We start from the raw sequence: 20,547 nt of genomic DNA, 5'->3' as shown, positions 1-20,547 counted from the left end.
ACGTTGGCGACACCAGGCAATGCGCGAAACGAACTGCTCACTGTTGGATCTGGAGGACAATCCCAATATCTGTCCTCCAGATTTTGGACCTTGCCGTTGAGTGCGGGAGTTGGCTGAGGTTGAGGAGGACGTCGGGATGAAAACTGGAGGTTTATTTACATTACTTACCGTGAAGTACAAAGAAATTAACAGTCGTAAAACCATTACGGGCCAACAGCAACACGGACGCTACGGCCCGTGGCAAGAAACTCGAAAGAGATTAATCAAGGAATGCTCTCCTGCTGCTCCCGGTCTCTGGCTTTTAACCCTTTCGGTGTCTGGAAGTCACGTCCCGTTCGGCTAATCGGCGAGCCCACTCAGGTGCCGTCATTTTAGGCCAATCGGCGAGCCCACTCAGGTGTCGTTTTCGGCCAGTGGTAGGCACCCGTGCGAATGTACGTCACATTCGGTGCAGAGGGTCACTCTTTGGGCTCCAGTTGTCCGAGAGATTACTTGTCTGCGGTATTGCCTTCCTGGTCTGCAACTGTCGTCACAAAGGCATGCGGGGGGGGGGGGGATTGTTCTCAGGGCTTCACGGTGCATTACGGCCGTCGTTGCCTCATGGCTTGCAAGCTCTGTCACAATAGGCGGAAGGGGGAAGACGAGTTGTCTTCGAGCGGCCTTTCAGAGCTTTAAAGCAGCTTTCCTCGGGACCCACGTTACCTGGAACAGTGCCACGCTCCCGCTACACTTCCGGGAAAAGTCAAGCAGTGGGACAACAGCTCCACATGCGGCGCACGAGGTGGGGGATGCCAACTTGTTTGCACGTGCCGCACCTCGGGAACATGGTAGATGTGCTTTTGCGCTCCTTAATTAGCTGTGACGCGATTCGATGAGATCTGGTGAACTCGAAGGAGGCTCAGGAAAAGGTCCCATATCTAACATCACACACTGATGTGGACGAAGGCACGGAGACATCAAAGAAAGGAACGCCGAAGGTAATGATCGGTTGCCGACCATACACAAGGAAAAAAGGCGAGTACCCCGTAGTGCGTTGCACGGCCGTGCTGTATGCGAAAGTGACGAATGGTAGAATGACATCGCAATTGGTGTGGTCAGGATTGAAGTACATAGATATCATGTCGGACAGCGTGCGATGAAAGCGCTCGGTGAGACCATTAGTTTGAGGGTGGTAGCGGGAAGTCGTTTTATGGATGATATTGGACGCACGGAGAACATCATCGAGAAGTTCGGAGAGAAAAGTCTTGCCGCGGTCACTCAAGAGGACACGTGGGGTCCGTGCCGTAAAAAGATGGCTTCCAAGGAAGAGGCTGCAACGTCCTCGGCGGATCCCGAAGGCAGTGCGGCTGTTTCAGCGTACCGTATCAAGTGGTCTACAGCTGTGAAGATCCATCGTTTACCGCCAATGGTTAAGGGTAGCGGTCCGTAGAGGTTGATACCAACGACTGCGGAAGGGGCTTCAGAATGCGGGACAGGTTGGAGCAGTCCAGCCGGAGGTGGGGTCCGTCGCTTGCGGTGTTGGCAGAACGAACAGGAAGCCACGAATTTCGCTACGCTGGTTGCAAGTCCAGGCCAAGATAAGCGGCTGCGAATTCGCTTATAGGTTTTATGGAAACCAAAGTGACCGGCAGTGGGATCATCGTGAAAGGTCTCCAATATGTGGCCCGAAGTGATCGGGAAACGACAGGAACCCAACGGTGTCCTTCATGATGAAACACGTATCGGTATAATATCGGATTTTCGATCTTTAAGTTCAACCGCCGATGCAGCCGAACGTTAGGTGGGCGAGATGATGCGCGAATACGTTCCATAACAGAGTGGCAGTAGGAGTCATTACGTTGGCTAGAAGCAAACATATGAGAATGGCTGGAAGGGAACCGGTCGAGAGCTGCGAACGAAGTGAATGCAGGCGACGTGCCCTGCGGTTTCCTCATGGAAAGTGGTATGCAAGCAGCGTTTGAAGACTGTGGTAGGGGACAAGGAGAGAGAGCATCGGCATCTTGGTGTTTTTTTTTCCAGACTTGTAGGTGACGTCGAAGGCGCGTTCTTGTAAACGAAGTATCCAACGGCGGAGACGTCCCGTTAATTTATTTAGCGTCGCCAACCAGCACAAGGCGTGGTGATCAGTTACGACCGTAACGTGGCGACCGTGCAGATATGTCCAAACATTTTGGACGTACCAAACAACGGCGAGACACTCTTGCCCGGTAATTGTATAATTTTTCTCTGCAGATGTTAGCTTGCGACTTGCGTATGCAAACACACGTTCTTCAGAATTTTGCTGACGTCGCAGAAGAACAGCGCCCATACCGTGTCCGCTGGCGTCAGTATTTAGAAGAGTAGGTGCGGTGTTGTCGAAATGACAAAGCACAGGTCCGGACGTGAGGGCATGCTTGAGGGTGTCAAAAGCAGTTTGGCATTCGTCCGACCATGCGTAGGGAGCTCCAGAAGGAAGGAGGAGTTGATAGAGCGGCTCCGCAATGGTGGCAAAGTAACGTATGAAGCGCCGGAAATACGAAGCTAGGCAAAGGAAGCTACGCAAGTCTTTGGCGCGTTGAGTGCCTGGGGTAGCGAAGGACAGCGGTAATCTTGTCGGGATCGGGACGAAGGCCCTCCTTGCTGACAAGGTGTCCTAACAGTTTAATGGTTTTGCTGGCAAAATGGCACTTTTTTGTATTCAGCTGAAGGCCAAGCATCTGAGAGGCATGTCAGGACTTCGTCGAGGTGCTGTAAGTGCTGATGGAAATCGACAAAAATATGATGTCGTCAAGATAGCATAAGCAAGCCTTCCACTTTAGGCCCCGTAGTACGATGTCAATCATCCGCTCAAACATGGCGGGAGAATTACACAGGCCGAATGGCATTGCGTTAAATTCGTAAAACCCATCGGGAGTGGCAAAGGCGGTTTTCTCCTTGTCTGCTTCGTGCATGGGGATCTGCCAGTATCCGCGGCGTAGATCAAGGCTGGAGAAATACTCCGCGCCTTGTAATGAATCTAACGCATCATCGATTCAGGGCAGTGGATATACATCTTTGCGGGTTATTTTGTTCAAGGCACGGTAGTCCACGCAAAATCGCACTGAGCCGTCTTTTTCATTACGCACCAAAAGGAAAGGTGACGACCAAGGACATGAGGATGGGCGGATTATGCTACGTTTCGACATGTCGGCAACGTGGGTATCGATGATCTGGCGTTCAGGGGAAGAAACTCGATATGGCCGCCGGCGTACGATGGACGTTCCATCTGTGTGTATGCGATGAGCCGTCGCAGAAGTCTGGGACAGACTTCTGGACGTCGAAGGAGTCTTTATGCATGGATAACAGCGCCAGTAACTCCCCCGTCTGCTGTGGCGTCAGATAGATGCTGATGGTAGTAGCGAGAAGAGAAGCAGGGACCGGATTCATAGCTGTGGGTGGTTGTGAAGCAGCAGCAGTCGAGGTAAGCACAGAGACAGGCTGAGTGTCCAAGACGCACATGAGAACGGCGCCTTTAGAAAGCAGGACTGGCTCATTGGTTGTGTTGAGTACAGCCAAAGTGGCCGTGCCGTTGGTGAAGCGAACAAGGCTGGGTGCCAGAGCAATCCTTTTGAATAAGCAACGGGCTGACGGTACAACTAAAACGTCACCATCAGTGATGTCAGAGTTAACTACAAGGAGTTGTTCGCGGCTAGGGGGCACCATAAAATCGTCAGCAGTTCGTAAGCGAAGGCGCGGTTCGTGCACGTCGTCGGAATTGTCAGTCTCTGTCAAGTTAACGAAGCGTTGATAGCACGAGATGAATTTAGACGACGAAGAGAGAAAGTCCCAACCTAGTATAAGCATGTGAGCACAGTAAGTCAACACTGCGAACTGGATACGGTGGCGTATCCCGTCGATCGAAACTCTAACGGTGCATTGCGCCGATGGCCGAATCACAACATTATTTGCACCACGAAGAAGAGCTGCACTGTAAGGTGTAGTAACTTTGCGTAGACGAGAGCACAAGCCAGCGTGAATAATAGAAATAGCTGCTCCCGTATCAATCAATGCTAGGACTGGTACACCTTCTGCACACACGAATAAAGTATTGGCCGGGCACGCTGGAGGAATTGTATCCTGTGCGAGCCATGCAGCTTTCCGTCCAAAAACTGCACCGTCTAGTTTTCCGATCGGCAGTCAGGAGTGCGGGTGGCCGGTTGCAAGGGTGATGTCGACCGTCGGAGAGGGGAGGGCGAGCAGCGGTGCCCTGGACGATAATTGCGAGGCGCTTCGGGAGGTGGAGAAAGTGAGCGTGGGGAGAGCCGGTGCTGGTAAGGACTCGGAGGAAGCAACGGGTCTCTCTCATAAATATCGTAGCCACGGCGTTCGTCCTGTTGTCGTCTTCGGCAAAAACGCGATATGTGCCCCCGAATATCACAATAATAACAAATGGGGCGCGGCGTAGGCCGGGTAGTGTAAAATTCTGTGGCAGGCTGACGGGGCAATAGAGTCGCCAGAGGGTTGGGGGCAGTAGCAGCAGCAGGAGGCACTGTCCGAGCGAACGCTGGTTGCATAGCCGCAACCTGAGCGTACGAGGTGGACGGTGAAGGTGGGCCACAGCTCGCAGCGCAGGTCATGGAGGACAGCTCCTCTTTGATAATGTCGCGAAGGCCAGGAACCGAAAGCTGAGGCTGGAGCACGGGAGGACTCAGCAGGCTGCACGCATGGAGCTCTTCGCGTATGAGAGTCCGAATGAGCAAACGCAGGTCGGTATCCGACGAAGGAGGCGCGTCACCAGCGACAGGTTGTAAACGGATCGCCTGCAGTGCGTTCAGGTGTTAGCAAGTCGCGATCACATCGTTAACGGTATTTGGATTCTTGATCACCAGTGCGTTGAACGCGACCTGGGCAATGCCCTTTAGGATATGACGGACACGATCAGTTTCCGTCATGGTGGGGTCAACACGGCGACAAATGGCGTGGGCGTCCTCGATATAAGAGGTGTATGTTCCCCGGGAAGTTGTGTGCGTCTATCAAGCCTTTTCTTGGCGACTTCAGAGCGGACGTTGGGAGCGCCAAAATCTGCCGAAGCTGGTATTTGAATGCCGCCCAGTCAGGCAAGGTGCTCTCGTGGTTGAGAAACTAATTCATGGCAACGTCAGTGAGGTAGAATGCGACGTTGCGAAGCTTGTGCATATCATCCCACCGGTTAGACTTACTCACGTGGTCATAATTGTCCAGCCAGTCATCAACGTCGTCACTACAAAGGCCAGCGAACATGGTGGGATCGCGCTACCGCGTGCTGACGGTCCATGAAGGAATGGCCGGTGGGGCAGAGACTCGGACGCCGGAGGCTCCTGGAGGATTTTCTTGGGGCATCCTGGCATAAAGGTGGAGCAAGCGGTGGCTTGAACAAAGCTTCAGGGAAACTCGAAGGCGTAGAAGACCAAGGGATCGAAAGCAGCCTCCACCACTTGCGAGACAGCTGTTCAGCCTCAACGGTTTATTTCGCAGGTCGCGCGCTAAAACGATGACGCTGACCGTGATGATGAATGTATGCAGATGAAGAAGAGGAAGGGGTAAAATAATGCTCACAATATATATATATATATATATATATATATATATATATATATATATATATATATATATATATATATATATATATATATATATATAATGTGTGTGTGTATGAGAGAGAGAGGGCGAGATTTACTATTAGTGTATATCCAGCCAGAGATACGCCGAGTCAGCGGCACAAGTCGTCTAATAGCTCATTGGTTAGGCTGCCGTCATCATCATGCCGACGACGTCCCGCTGCAGATTTACAATCGTCATCACTTCAGTAGCGTCATTTTATTGACGTCAGGCCGTTGTCTTCATGCCGCCTCAAATCTACTGAAGATAATCCTTCTTCACCCTTATATCGTAATTATTTAGTAGTCATTGAATCGTTATTATGCCACCTTTGTCGTGCCATCGTCGTCCCTGCGTCGTCGTTAGACTACGGCCATCATGCCTCCGTTTTCGTATATTCATCATCACGTCGTGATGGTCATTCCATCGTCGCTACTCCAACTTCACCGTCCGACTTTCCTCATGTCGTCATCGTGACGTCATCGTTGTCAGGCAGTCTCCGTGATACAGCAGTCGTCACACCATTGTCTTCCTACACTCGTTCTCATCCCATCGTTTTCATACCGTAGTCATGCCATCGCCATCTTTGCGCCGTACTCATACAGTCGTCAGGATGCATTTGTTGCCAAACACGTGACGCGGTCGCGGTTCCATCGGCGTCATTTTGACTTTGACACCCGAGCATGCTCATGCCATCGCCGACACGTCATCTTTGTCATGTAGTTGTTACATCTTTGTCGTCACGCCGTTGTCGCTGCGGTGTCATTTTACCGTCATCTCCACTTCATTGAGTCCATCCTATTGTCGTTGTGAGGTGGTGATCATACCACCTTCAATGATTCATCAACGTTATTCCTCCTTTTTCATTCTAGTGCAATAATGCCATCGTCATGCAGCCGTGATTATTCCGCCGTTGCCATGCCATTGTTGTCGGTGCGGCATCATCAGACGGTCGATATCGTGCATCCGTTGCCATACTATCGTCGTCTTGGCGTCGTGGCCTTTCCATCGTTGTCCTGGCAGTTTTATCAGCTGATTGCCATCTTACCGTCGTTATAACGGCACTGCCGTCATATATTTGTCGTTGTAGCGTTGTCTCATGTCATCGTCGTAACGCTGTCACCGCTATGCTGTCGTCATCATTTAGGACTCATTCTCTTATTGTCATCATGCCGTCATCATGACGCGAGTATTCTGCATTGACGTCGTTCCGTCATTGAGGCTTCGAAGTTGTGGAGTGGTCGTCATGCTGCCATGCTCTTGGACAACCATGACAAGTGAGTGCGACAGAAAATTGCGATAATACACAATAACGTGGCATATAGGCGATGCAACGGGAGTGTCAGGACCAGTATATATGTTAGATAAACGCGACCTCAGAAACACGGTGTCAGCACCTTGTTCAAACGCTGATCTCACTACCACAGACATTGATCTTGGTGTGAGTTCTGCCGTTACTTTTGTTGCACGCTTGCCTGTCGAGGGCCTAAGCGCCAAATGATAAGCGTCGATTGTTGGATACATTCTCCAGCCAATATGCTTGCTCAGCTAAACGAGACGTTACGACAATGTGAGAGTTTTATTATTTATTTTAATACAAGTAAATGGCGTAGAGTCCGGCTCAAAAACAACTTCATACAAATTCTAGGCAAGGGAAAGGCATAACTACGGCCCCATTCCGTAGCTCGTATTGAGTGCAGCTACAAGCAGCCTTCGAGAAAATAGCATCGGAGGAATAGGAAATGCCGTGTTGAAATAAGAGTTGCGTGCGATGAGTTGCATCATTTTTGCTTGAATTTTAGACTAGCTCTTCAGTCAATTGGATCAATATTAACATACCTTTCCGCGAGAACATGTATTTGTGGGCGTACTCTTCGTCCTTCGTGAAACCTCTGTGCACTTGATCAAAGAAGGCGAAGTCCCGCAACTCTAGGTATTGCTCGGGAACCACGGGGTGTCGAAACGACATCAGGTACCTGCGCGGCACAACGATCATATACAAGGTCTTTCTTGATTTCTTTGTACTTTTTACAATGCACGCCTTTACAAACTTGTCAATATATACTGCCTGAAAATTTCGTGGAGTCTGAACAAATATAAGCCCCTTATAAAATGACCATAGGCTCTGGGCGACAACAGCTGAATTACGCAATAAAGGATGGACTTGTATTGAAACAAAATAACATTGATGCGCGCAGCGATTCTACTAATTACTTAATCTACCGGCTAGGCCAGGCTGCGACTCAGCATGATCGAAACTGTCACTGGGTTATGTACTGATGGATGTCCCTCTAACGCCAATCTCTATGATGTCTAGAGACTCCGTTAGCTGTCAGTGATGGTAGATTGGTTTACAAGTGAAACATTCTGAAATGCAGCTTGAAAGTAGCAACGTTGCAGTCTTTGAGCACGTTTTACTTCTTAGCGATAGTAAGGGTTATAGGATTATGGAAATTGCTGAAGCTTCTACCATTCAGATAAAGTTCGAGACCTGTGTAAGCTGTCCACCGACAGCGCTATTGAACTACTGCTTGTCAACCTTTCACGGCACTTCTTTTATGTAGTGCTTTCTTGATGCCTTGTATAGAATTTTGTTACTTGTGCCTGCACCACATTCCCATTGTGTATAACGTACATGGTTAAGAAAAAACAACTTTAATTGAGCGCTTCTTCTGTACCGGTTTTCTTTCGCATCTTCTGCTTGAGCTTTCATCCATAAATGTCCACAAACAATTGCAGCTGTCTTTTACTCTCTCAACTATTACAGACGATCACTATTTCTCGGCCAAACTCCAAACGAAACAAGGAACCCTACACTGTTCGTAGGGTAATGTTCACCTGAACCAACAGTACAGAGTTTCGGCCACCATAGTGACGCCCTTTAAGGCAGACTGAACAGACAACCGGGAGTAAAAAAGATAGCCCTGCAGTGAAATCTTGTCAAAATCAGAGCAGTGGTAAGCGCAACATTTTAAATACTGCTTGAATAAAGACTATACACATGACATAAAGTGTTAGTGTGTGGGAATTTACCAGCTCAGAATACTGTTGTCTACGCAGAAGCGATGCACGGTAGATCAGAAAAAGATGAAGCTCCGTTAACGAAGTTAAATGAATAGAGCGTGACACATGCGCCTTGCTGCAGCCGATATTGCACGGCAAGAGCTGGGCAGTTTGGGTGAACATCGGAATGAAATCAAAAGTGTTGGCATTCTACTTTGCCGTCCTGCTTCCCTACTAACAATAAGTTCTTAAGTGGTCAAAGCATGACAACACGAAGTGAGATAAACACTGGCGCTTGCACCAAAATGTTTCTTCATTAGTGAGAGTGCTGCACCCTGGTCTTTCTTTTGTTTTCACGTTTTCTTTCGCATAACTTATAATCAATCCGTTCCGACTTCTCAAATTTGCAGTCGTTATATAGAAAAAATGTTCCGGCGCAACACATTTCTCAAACCTGTTCAACAAAGACGAGCGACGGTGCGTAAGGCCAAAGTCCGGGCGAAGACGGCGAACGGCGCACACATATGCTATTACCATCGTATTTAACAATTTAGAGGTGTGCTACTTGGGAAAAGCACCGTTCTACAAGGCCCTGTAGAGCAGCGTTTATGATAAAAGTTAGTGCCAGAGCGCTAGCAGCATTTTTTTTAAAACAGTGATGTCTGGTCGCGAACCAATAGTGGTACATTTTGCGCAAAATTTCGCTGAGTGACGATGAGCATTTCTTTAGAATGTTGCGTTCATTTCAAGTTTTTATTCGTTCCTTATAGGTGCCTTACTTAATTTTCCACTGCAGAAGAGTGCGCATTTGGGATGGTTGGTTCATGATTACGAGCAGTAAAACGGCGCATTATTTGCATTTCCCCATGCGCATGCTGATTTCTGTTGATTTTGTGCTTTGAGATAGCGGCGGAGTATATATATGCTGAGTGAAAAAATAAAGACACTTGGTTGTTAATCAGCACTGGTGTGTGTGTCCCTCTCCTCGTCCTGTTGTTTAGCGCTGTTTTACTGCTCGTAATTTTCCACCTTACGATAACGAGTAAACGGTCAGAGTGGGAAAAGCCAAATATCGTCCTGCTCATTAACATGGTGAGCCCGCTTCGTGTGAAGTCCCCTACTACGATCAGGTTTTTTGAATGCTCTAACAATTCTCGAAGCACTGCCATTCTCCACTTTGATGAACGACAGAAATATGGTCAGAATACTGTTTTCGTGAGTCATTAAATAGCGCACCACTTCACCCTATGACTCCCAAGTGTCCAGATGTCCTCCATCAAAACAAGCGGCAAGTGTGAAGACAACACGTTTACGACTTGCGGTGCATGCGATAGCCTCCAGCGCTCTTGCTCTCTATACATTGCTTTTGCCAAAGTTCGGTAAAAAGATCAGTGAAAAAGAATGCTGCGTGCCCCGTTCAAACTAGTAATAACACATTTTCTTCTCGTTTTCCACTGGCAGAGTAGGATGCGGCAGGAAACTACAGATTCTTTTATTAGGAACTACAGTGGGGCTCATTTGATTTTTATGCTTTATCGTGGCGACGTGTTTCTGTGCATATTGTAATTTGGCATGTAATTTAATACTGTGGTTGGCAGCGAACCGTATTGTGGTATTGTGTTTCGCTGGTTGTAGTCAAGCTTTCCAGTAACACAGACTTCCATATTTGTTCTGTTGTGCTAGTCTTACTTGGGAGGCATAGGCTATCTTTCTACCGTACCGATATAGGGCTGATACGATGATACGCGTGAAGGCTTGCCGAGCTCATGCGAAGTTGGAAGGCTGCCATGTCGTACTCGAGCATGTAACGCTCCCCGTTTTGTGGCTTGTTCACGCGGCCATTTGTATGGATCGTTGTTTTTTCACGAGATGGGTGATATTAACTTAGTGCGAAAGCACGGTCGACCACTAAAAATGAATGCTTTCAACAGCGGGGTGTGGGCTGGCCAAATATTGTCCTGGTTTAGCTCTCTCTTCACTTCCTTTCTTTTATTATCAGCCAAGAATATATCCTTACAATGCTGGCAGAAACGCAAACTAGCCAACAAAAAGCTGCCAAAGGTGGCTAGGATTTCCAAAATACAAATTTATCGATAGCATGAATAAACATTGGCTAAATTTGATGACACAATTACTAAGTTACCACTAGTGGTCGGTGCTCATTCTCTTTATCAGTCCTTGCTTATAATACATTAGTGTCTTTGCGGAGTAAATTAACGTTCAAACCTACTGTCTTATCTTTGCCCTTTCTCTTACTATGTAGAACCAAGGAACTACGTTACACATCCAATGTACGTCCTATGTCCTAAAGAATCCACCGAAGATTACGATACTCCCTAATGCGAATTTTGTGCGCCGCTTTTTAGGCGCTTTTAATTCGCCATATATTGTGGCAAAGAAATTGCTTCTAAAGGACAAGGTCCTCTCGCCAGCTGCTCTGAGCATCTGCTCGCGCAGGTCGTTTAGCAGCTGCGGCAGACAAACCATTTCCGTCGGTTACGTCGCTCATTGTTCAGAAGGAACTGGCTGACACAACATTGAATTGTGATTTATTGCCACATGGTAGTGACAGTAAAAAACGACACAGTGTCAAAACTGTCATTTACAAATTTTACTCTTTTTTGGGTGACCTTTTGCCCAGCACAACAAGTACTACTCATGTACAACAACAGCGGCCAGCAGAGTCTGCGATTGCCAAAAATCTGATCTGCGGGTCAAGCGCGTCGGCTTTTATACACGACTCGACGAAGGTTCCAGTGTAATCTCAGGTGCCCGCGCGGCTTCCAGAAAGCACTGCACAATTCGTGTCACGAATACAAATAGTTACAAATACTCAGGCGCCATTTCGTAGTGTTATGCGGTGCTCTGTTTCACCATACACTTCTCCTCCACTTTCCTCCTCGCGGTCTCTTCACTATCGCCGTCTTTCATCGCCCGCTGAGCCCCGCGTTCACTCTTTCATCTTCTTCAGCAGTGCTCCCTTGCGTAGTTACGAGGGACGCCCAGACGCGCCGATGCTCAACGCTGGAACGGGCGCATAACAACTGCGCTCAACAAAAACAAGGGCTTGTGTACAGAGCATGAATTTGCCACTGTTAACACACAGGTGTAACCACGTTCACGACACGAGTGGCGTTCGTATTCTTCTCTGACGGAATCACTCAAGGACCACAGGGTAAAAGTCAGGGTTGCATAACAGGTAAAACAGATTTCGCATTCAAAAGCAAGAAATGTCAACCATGCAGCTAACTTACTTACTACACGCTTCTACTTATACCGCATTAAACATAAGTCTAAACGTACCATCTTAGAACTCTAGTTTTTTCCGGCTTTTTCAAATTCACAGAAATGTGTCAACTGAAACCACTTTAATAAATTGTTTTTGTATTGTTTATCAATCCCGTTTTCTTCCGCCTCTCCAGCCAGCGTTTATCTGAACCGGATCTAACGGATCTATTGTCTACATTCGGGGCAATGACAAAGAATTTTGTAATAGTAAAGTAGTAGTACTAGTAGTAGACTAGAAGTATTAAACAGTAATTGGAAGAGTCGTAACTAAAATACACAAGGTCTTCCAACCACGCGCCGGAAGGGCGTCCCAAGTTGTGTCCTTGCCCTGGCTATCGCTCTTCTTGGGAGTTTCTTTTTCTTTTTTTTGAATTCAGTGAGACAATATCCTTTTCTTGTCGTTTCTTAAAAGCTAAATGAAAAGCATATTATTTGCGCATAGGTATGCTTTGCTACTTGCTTCAACGCACCGCTACTAAATGCGAATATAGCGAAGTTCTTCCTTTAGCCAAAACGTAGATACGTCGCACTTACCACGACATCCTCATTTGTTTCAGGCTTCGAAGAAGCTGCTTAGAGAAAGCCTTTGGATGCATGCCATTGATGATGATCATCTTGTCTATCAGCGTCTCGTACATTGTGGCAAAGCAAAAGCTGATCATGCCTCCCCAGCCATGGCCAACGAGAACGACCTTTCTCGTATGGTTCGGATCTTTAGCAAAGAGGAAAATAAAACCATTTTCATTGTAAAAAGTGAGAGCAGATAGGAAGAAATGATTTTTATACTTATTTTGCGAAGTATAAATTTACGAGCATGACAGAGAAAATTTTTGTAGGTAAATAAGGAGTGTGCCCGTTTTAAACCATCCTCTTTTGGTTACTCGGCATCTTGGTTGCTGAGAGCACCCAGATCTATATATAGTCAGGGCTAGACGCAGTAAAATTTATAGACAATCATTTGTAAGGAGCACAACATTAGAAAAAATCTTGACGTGAAAACATGAATTTATTTTTTCTTAGTTTTCAAATACATTTCATTCCCCTAGGTTTACCCGGTAGAAAAATAGACAGAAAGGGTGTCCATCAGGTACATCGCTTTTGGAAAAAAAAAGTTATATTTCAATCACCGACACTCCATACCGGCATTCACAGCAATTTCATAGCTATTTAAAATGTAGACAGCACCACGATATGTTACTTGTTATTGTGGGGCGGCATGGTCGTAAACCTCTCAGGGAAGAAAACTCCCAACCTGGTTATTTTTCTAGCCCTTCAAGTTCCCGACATATGGTACTGTGTCACCACGCGTGCCGAGCTGTCTCGTATCCCGCAAATGTCTGCTGCTCAACACGTTATGCCGGTGTTTTGCAGGCTCTGCAGAAAATGCCACGTAGGGCTTTCACGCGTAACGTTTTTTCCTCTATTGAGATATCCGTACAAAACAAAATAGAGTATCACCAGAAAATTGAGAACTGAAGTGATGAACAGTGGAATCAACAGGGAATGTCGCTGGAGCAATTGGTTCATCATGTGAACTGGTTAACGTTGTCCTGACAAAGTTAACCTTTGGCCCCAACGACATCCATTGATTGGCCACTGTTGACGCTCTGCGTCAGCACGACTTCTTATACGCACCGTATCCACCCTGGCTCGTTTCTTGATGCGAAAGGGTCAAATGGCCCTTTGAGCGAGAAAGCCGGCGGCATCTGTAGAAGCGAAAGTTCCCACAGGCTGCGACGCCACGTCACGAGCGTGCCTCGCGCGCACGTGACGCTGGCTCCCGAGTGCCGGCTCGAAGCCTCGACGGAGCAGAGCTATTGCATGACCGCGCTATTGCATGAGGAGAGAGGGCATCGTCGGGACGCCACGTTATTCTTGCAGTCGGAAGCCTGTGCTATCCGCGCAAGCTCTCGCCTGCGTTGTAAGTGCGCCGCGGTCGTGGGCGCGGTAAAGGCAAATCAAAACAGGCCAGGCGCCACATTGCCCTTGCCTGCCCGCGAGGACTTCATAACCCGGTAGAGCGCATGGCGGCGTCCAAATGGAAAGGAATGCTTTCGCATCCGTAACTCATAAGTGCTTCAGTGTGCTAGAATTCTTAATGCGTTGGCATTAGGCATCTCAGAGTGAAAAAATATATCTGTGATGTGTGAGAAACCTGTCTCGTGATTGCATATAAAGGGGTTGCAATAGCTTAAAAAAACGTATATATATATATATATATATATATATATATATATAATGTGTGTGTGGCCATATCATAAGAAGCCCACAAAGAATGACATGAGGGACAACCTATCGGCATTTATGTGAAGTTTTTGATTGAATAATGCAATTTCATTTTCTTCTATTTGTGATTCCCTCATTCAATTAAAAACCAGAAATGATATTCCCTGTTTCCCGATCACTCCCCACGTGTGGTTAGTTGTTCTTTTCATTCATTTTCATCTTTTAATCATTTGTTTACTTCAATTACGAAGTACAAGTAAGGACACGAAGTTGTCCTTCGTGTCCTTGTTTGCTGGCTCCTAAATACATGATTAATGAAGCTTGGACCCGTCGTTTACCTTTCTTTTCGTTCATTACATGACGATGGTCTGGAACCTACACACCTGGAGCCAGTTGTTTCTTCATCCGTTTTCATTGCTATCAATTTATGATTTCTTTAATTCGGTTAGTAAGTACAAGTAATTTAACCTATGTTGTCCTCGGTGTCTTTGTTGGCTTTTTATGATATATTATGAGGACACCGGCCACATGGCGGCACAGCAGTGCCGGAATCATCATTATCGGAGTGGGGCTCATGCGCTTGGGCCACGCGCAGCGAACGTTGCACGCGGAGCGGCGATCGGGAAGCTGGTGTTTCGGCTTATTTGGTCTGCGCTCCGAACTGTAAAGGTTGTTTTTTGCATGCCTCCCATGGCCCTGAGCCCACAGTATATATATATATATATATATATATATATATATATATATATATATATATATATATATATATATATATATATATATATATATATATATATATATATGTATATATATATATATATATATATATATATATATATATATATATATATATATATATATATATATATATATACTGTGTATTGTTTACGCGCAAAAACTAAAATTTGCATTTTAATGTAGAATGTAGCATTGTGTGTGTGTGCTGTTTTCTGTCCCCGTCCGGTCGCGCTTGCACATTGCATCATGAAGCCAACCAAATGGCTTTGCCCGCGTGTTCTATACAATAAAAATAGTTTCTTTTAGCCATTTGGGACTGGAAGCTGGATTCTAAACTACGAAATACAAAACATTTCCTACAAACAAATTTAAGAGCTGGTAGTCCGGAATGCACCTGTGGCCATGTGGATGAGAATATATTGCATCTTCTGTTAAAATATCCGCAACACGACTCACACAGACAACATTAAGCACGTGATTTAATGCCATTCGACCGCAGCTCTTCCAATCTCAGGAAAATGTTAGGTCCTTGGCGAACACATTTTTTTTCCAAATACGATCGTTACAAACCCTCCAAGGACATTTAGAAGGGAGCAATATTCTCGGGAATATTCAATAGCGTTTAGCTGTGATAAGCTCACTCTAGGTGATTAATTTAACCCGACTTTGGCAACTTCAAGGCCGGGTTTCTTGTACCCTCCTTTAAATCTAATACGCGATTTATGTTCCTTGATTTTATTGTCGTTGTATGACCAGACTTTGTGTTAACTTTACTGCCTTTATCTGACTCGCCTTTGTGCGGCTGTGTTTCTGAGTCCACGTTCAGTTTTAGTTAGCATTAGTGTGCTTATGTGGCTGACTGTCTGTTACTGTGGTTTGGAGCTGACTTTTGACCCTAATGTATTTGCGCTAATTCTTTCTTTCATACATATATGGCAAAAGCAGCAGCTGGCACTAATTAAAAGTACCAACATCTCCGACGCATCATGTATTGAAGTAACCCAAAAGCAGCGCATCTTTGAAATAACGCATGGTAAAAGTGAAACTATTGAGGACTACGGCTCACGTAAGCCGTCCATTCACACCGACATAGCTCAAAGGAGGCCTCTGAAATTGAAGTTACAGGTTTCCGCGTGATTATCTATCAAAGGAACATAATACGCCGCACAGTAGCTCGGAAATAACAAGAAGTTGAAGTAACAAGCCAACCAAGCCGATGCGAGTCTATCCAGCTAGCCTCCCTATAGTGCACTCAAATTTCGCGTTGAATACGGGTTTCTTTGACACCGTAAGTTGCCAGCACAACCGCCTGCGGTACCAGGAAGGACACTTACGGCTGCGGTGTCAGGAACTTTGCTGTGCGTAGAGAATACGTTTCAATAAATACTTCACAGGGATGATGTGAGTGTTGCACTTTTAAACTTATTTCACATAAGTTCCAGATATAACAGCGTTCCATATGTTCGGCCCCAGAAGGGACAGTGTTGATTTGGCGGAATGATTTGGAGAATTCTCTGCAAAACAGCCGTTACTGGGATTTTTAGTTATCTACGTGCATCAACTCGGCACGAGGCGGCTCACGAATTTGTTCCAGCTAACACATCTTTTTGTTCTGCTTCCTCTTCCATTTAAGCCTGCAGTGCGATGCCGTTGGACTTATTGCCTCTGGAAGCTCTACTCCAGCAATCAGTAACTTTTTCCACGAATGGTTGTTTCGCCTAAGAATGACTCTAGCAGACGATCAGCACGAACGTGCGCCAACCTGTCAAGAATAATGCCTGGAGAAGTAAAATAGTAGCTCAGGTGATGATACCCAAATGAAAATGCGCGTCACGTTTCTTTACTTCCTTCGTCAATGTGGCATGACTTACTTTTATCTCTCTCTCTCTCTCTCTCTCTAGTCTATATGGAGCATTCCCACAGCTTTAGCACGTTAATGCTAGAGAAACAGCGATGTAAAGCTACAGTATTGAACTTGGCTTTTTACTTCGCGTTGACCGAATGTAACGACCTGCACGTGGTCGCCAGTAATGCATTCTGCAGGCTTTTAGTGAAAACCTGAGCACTTTACACTCGAACGCTTAGGGGAACGGTAGACCAAGAATAAAATGAGCAGCTAACGATACAACGTCAACGTTTTCAATCGTAAATTCACTGTGAACAATCTTAAGAAATTATGTCACTCAAGGTTTTTCGCAAAAAAAGTACTTCTTCATGAGAACCACCGGCATTGATTAAATTACATGTCTTGTTCATTTTTTTGGCACTGAACATGAAGAGGAATTGCCGACTGATGCGTACGCCTCAAAGTGCAATACTTTATGTATGCGCTGAAATCTTGGCACGAAGAGCTAACTTCCCTGAATAAGCTTAATTCAACCCAATAATTTATAAACGTAATTCGCGCTTTGTGATGTGTGTTTGTTCCTTCCCATTTCAAAGTGGTTTTGGCCTTGTGGAAAAAAATTCAGTATTATGAAATAGAATGTACAAGAAGAAAGCGGCCCCTATTGCAGCCCTGCAAACTTAATTAGCTGCGCTGTTCAGTATCTTCCACCATTGAGTATATCGCAGTGGAGACCCTCCCAAGAAAACTTCAACATACTAAGGATTTTTCGAAACTCACCCGTTGACGTTAATTGACATTTGTCGTAAGCAACATACTTGAAACTGGTAGACAACAATTGTACTTACATAACAAATAAACCTAATGATGTACCATAAAATACGATGAGCGAGATCCCTAATTATTGCGAAACCACGGCACAATAGGAGCTTTTATTATGTTTTAGCTTACGCCAGTAGTGTAGTAAGCCGGAATTATGACAACGAAACAGCTTCATGTTCACACTTACTTATAACGCCCAACAGGTCTTTCACATCATTGATCAGGAAAGTCATGACATATTCTTCTGGGTCCACCGGTTTTGTAGAAAGACCATAGCCACGTAAGTCAGGAGCCACAACACTGTTATCAAAGAGAGACAATCAAAACACCCTGAAGGAATTTCAAGAGAACGAATTGCTGTGTGCCGCTATGTAGCATTTCGTGTGTATTACGTGTCCGTACTTTTTTCTAGTTTGCCGCAAGCGGACAACATAATGAGCGTGTACACTTGCAACAGCATGGGCCGCGCACACCGAAGGCACTCCGATTGCGCTTCTGGAGCTCTTGTCTCCTAACATCAACGTAATTATATTCTCTTACGGCGGCAGTGGGATAAAGAAAACAAATATTTGCAATACCTTCATGTGCGGGGCCAACGTGCCAGCGAAATGAAAATGAATTTCTCTCATTCAATTAGCAACAGTCGTAGTACAAGCACTGATTTTTGTAATACTTTTTGTGTGGGACACTAAACCAAGTGCAATGTAAAGCCAATTCCAAAATGATAAAAAACAACCTATGACATAAATTCAACAAAGGGAGTTTGTTGTATTTACGGTATACTTAGCTAAAGGACATAGTATGTTATCTGAAAAGTATAAACCAATACATTAGAGCGTGTGCCCAAAACTATCGTGTTCGTTGCCTCAAGTTTCAGCGCTTACGAGTGTGAACTGATGTGTTGTTCACTCTAACGGTGCCATCATTGACATAAGTACCAAATAAGGGTCACTATGTCGATCTCAGCTACAAAGTCATGGTTGCGTTTGTGGATTCTACATCTGAGATGGATTGCACGTCTGCATCAAAGCGCCTGCCTTCATCATCATTCTTCGCCTGTCCTGCAGTGCCCTTGACTGCGCAATCGCCAGGATCCTACCAGCCCCAGATAAATCGCTTACCTTGGCTAGGAAGCCGTTTGGCAGCAGCAGCAGCGCCGCGTACACATCGTAACTGTACCTCTGTGAATTTGCAGGTAAATGCACTGGGTTATTTGCCTTGGCTACACTTTGTTCTTGCCGCGGTTTCTGCTGCTGCTGCCACTGTCCCTGTCTGCATGTGTGCTCCGCGACGCTGACGTGTGATACTACACTACTGCTATTGCAATGTCGGACACATATGCATAGTGCGAAAAGACCATTTCCACTAAAGGTGTGAATGTAAAAGGCGCTGAATGTAGCCGTAAATACCACTTCTGTAAATGCGTTGGACTGACTGAAAAATCCTACAACGGCAAAAAAGAGGCTGACAGAAAAGCTTGGCGTTGTCCGACATTCCGCGCTGACCATCATTCCAGTTCTAGTGAAGACAGTAATTCCGACACTGGTAAGAAGCTCATTCTTGAGTCTATCAAACAAAGCCTTGAATGCTTACCTGCCCTGAAACTATCACTTGAGAAAATGGAACAAGCTATCGGCTACATGCCGGATGGGTATAACGAATTTGAAACGAAAATAGACCGACAAGATACCGAGATAAAAGCACTGAAGGCGAGAGTTGCATACGTAGAGAAGGTAGATGATACCAATGAACTCGTGCAAGCACAACACCAGCGGGAACTGCATAAACTCGAATTCCGGAGGCGGTGTCAAATTTGGAAATACATGGAATTGCAACGGTACCGAATGAGGACCTAATTGCTTTATTAAACACTGTCATTGAAAAACTTGAGGTTCCGCTCATCCCGCCATGGGATATTGTTTCCGTTCACAGGCTGCCCTCTAAAGGAGATAATATTCGAGGCATACTAGCTCGATTTTCAAGGCAAACCACGAGAGACGCATGGTTGGCAAATGAAGGCAAACTTAGAGAGAGTACACGACGTGTGTACATTTTTTAACGAATAATAACTTATTTCCATCAGTGATGGAGGAGACTGCGGGTAAAAGTCGCTTTGGGCAAGCGACTTGACTAGAGCCCGCAGCCTCGAATTCAGGAAAACATGACTCGGCATGATAAGGAACTACTAATATCGATGAAAGTTGCGGCCAAAATGAAAAGGGCTATCGCTACGTTTGGCATGTGAATGGCAAGGTTCTGGTGCGAAAAACTGATGGAGCACCGAGGACTTCAATCGACAGTAATGGGCACGCACTTTTATTTGCCACATGAAGTGAATGCTGTCGCTTCACGGTTGTTACCTGCGTCTGTAAAATGCATACACTTAAATGCCAGGTCTATCAGAAACAAGGTGTTTCACTTACAGGAGAAGATGTTTACGGAATTTAATTTCTTATTTTCGGCACTTATGTTGAGCGATAACTGGTGCACAAATTACGCAGTTATCTTTAGGCTGGAGCATTACAAAATTCTGCCTAAACAGAGTCGATGTGCGAGGGGGCGGGGTTGCTATCTTGGTTCAGAAAAATATCGAATGTAAACTTGTGGATCGTTGTTTCCTGATGACATGTGACTTTCCAGTGCTTACCCTGCGGGCAAAACAGTACTTTCTATCTCTTACCGCCCATCGAATGGCCGCGTTACTAAGTTCTTGGAACGTAATGGCTGTTTTTTACCGTTTATTACTCAAAATAATTTTGGTCTAATTGGTGGTGGAGACATTAACATCGATATGGGTTCTAATGACCAACGCGCAAGAGATTTTACTACTGTTATCACTTCCAATGGTTTCGACAACGTAATCACTGAGCCCACTTGAATCACTACTGAGTCCAGTTCCATGCTAGACCTTATTACAATCTCACAACTATGTACAGCAAAATCTGGAGCGATATCTTATGATATCAGTGACCTCCTACATGTGTCCCTCTGTGTGAATGGTAGTAGACTGCAGACAAACAATAATCAGA

General features: G+C 45.7%; 1 protein-coding gene across 4 annotated transcripts in view; it reads right to left on the bottom strand.

Annotated features, from left to right (window-relative positions):
• The window catches only part of LOC135917203 (epoxide hydrolase 4-like), a 105,534-nt gene that overhangs the window by 4,906 nt on the left and 80,081 nt on the right, over positions 1-20,547 (bottom strand). For all 4 annotated transcript variants that reach the window (XM_070521398.1, XM_065450721.1, XM_065450722.1 and 1 more), the window contains 3 exons: positions 17,706-17,818; positions 12,421-12,598; positions 7,435-7,571 (listed from right to left, as the gene is read on the bottom strand). In XM_070521398.1, the coding sequence (XP_070377499.1) occupies positions 7,435-7,571; positions 12,421-12,598; positions 17,706-17,818 (428 nt within the window). The remainder of the gene's footprint in view (positions 1-7,434; positions 7,572-12,420; positions 12,599-17,705; positions 17,819-20,547) is intronic.

This window comes from Dermacentor albipictus, chromosome 7 (genome assembly GCF_038994185.2).
Source record: "Dermacentor albipictus isolate Rhodes 1998 colony chromosome 7, USDA_Dalb.pri_finalv2, whole genome shotgun sequence".
Lineage (NCBI taxonomy): Eukaryota > Metazoa > Arthropoda > Arachnida > Ixodida > Ixodidae > Dermacentor > Dermacentor albipictus.
Note: the sequence above shows the minus strand (reverse complement) of the source record. Positions and strands in the feature narration are given on the sequence as shown.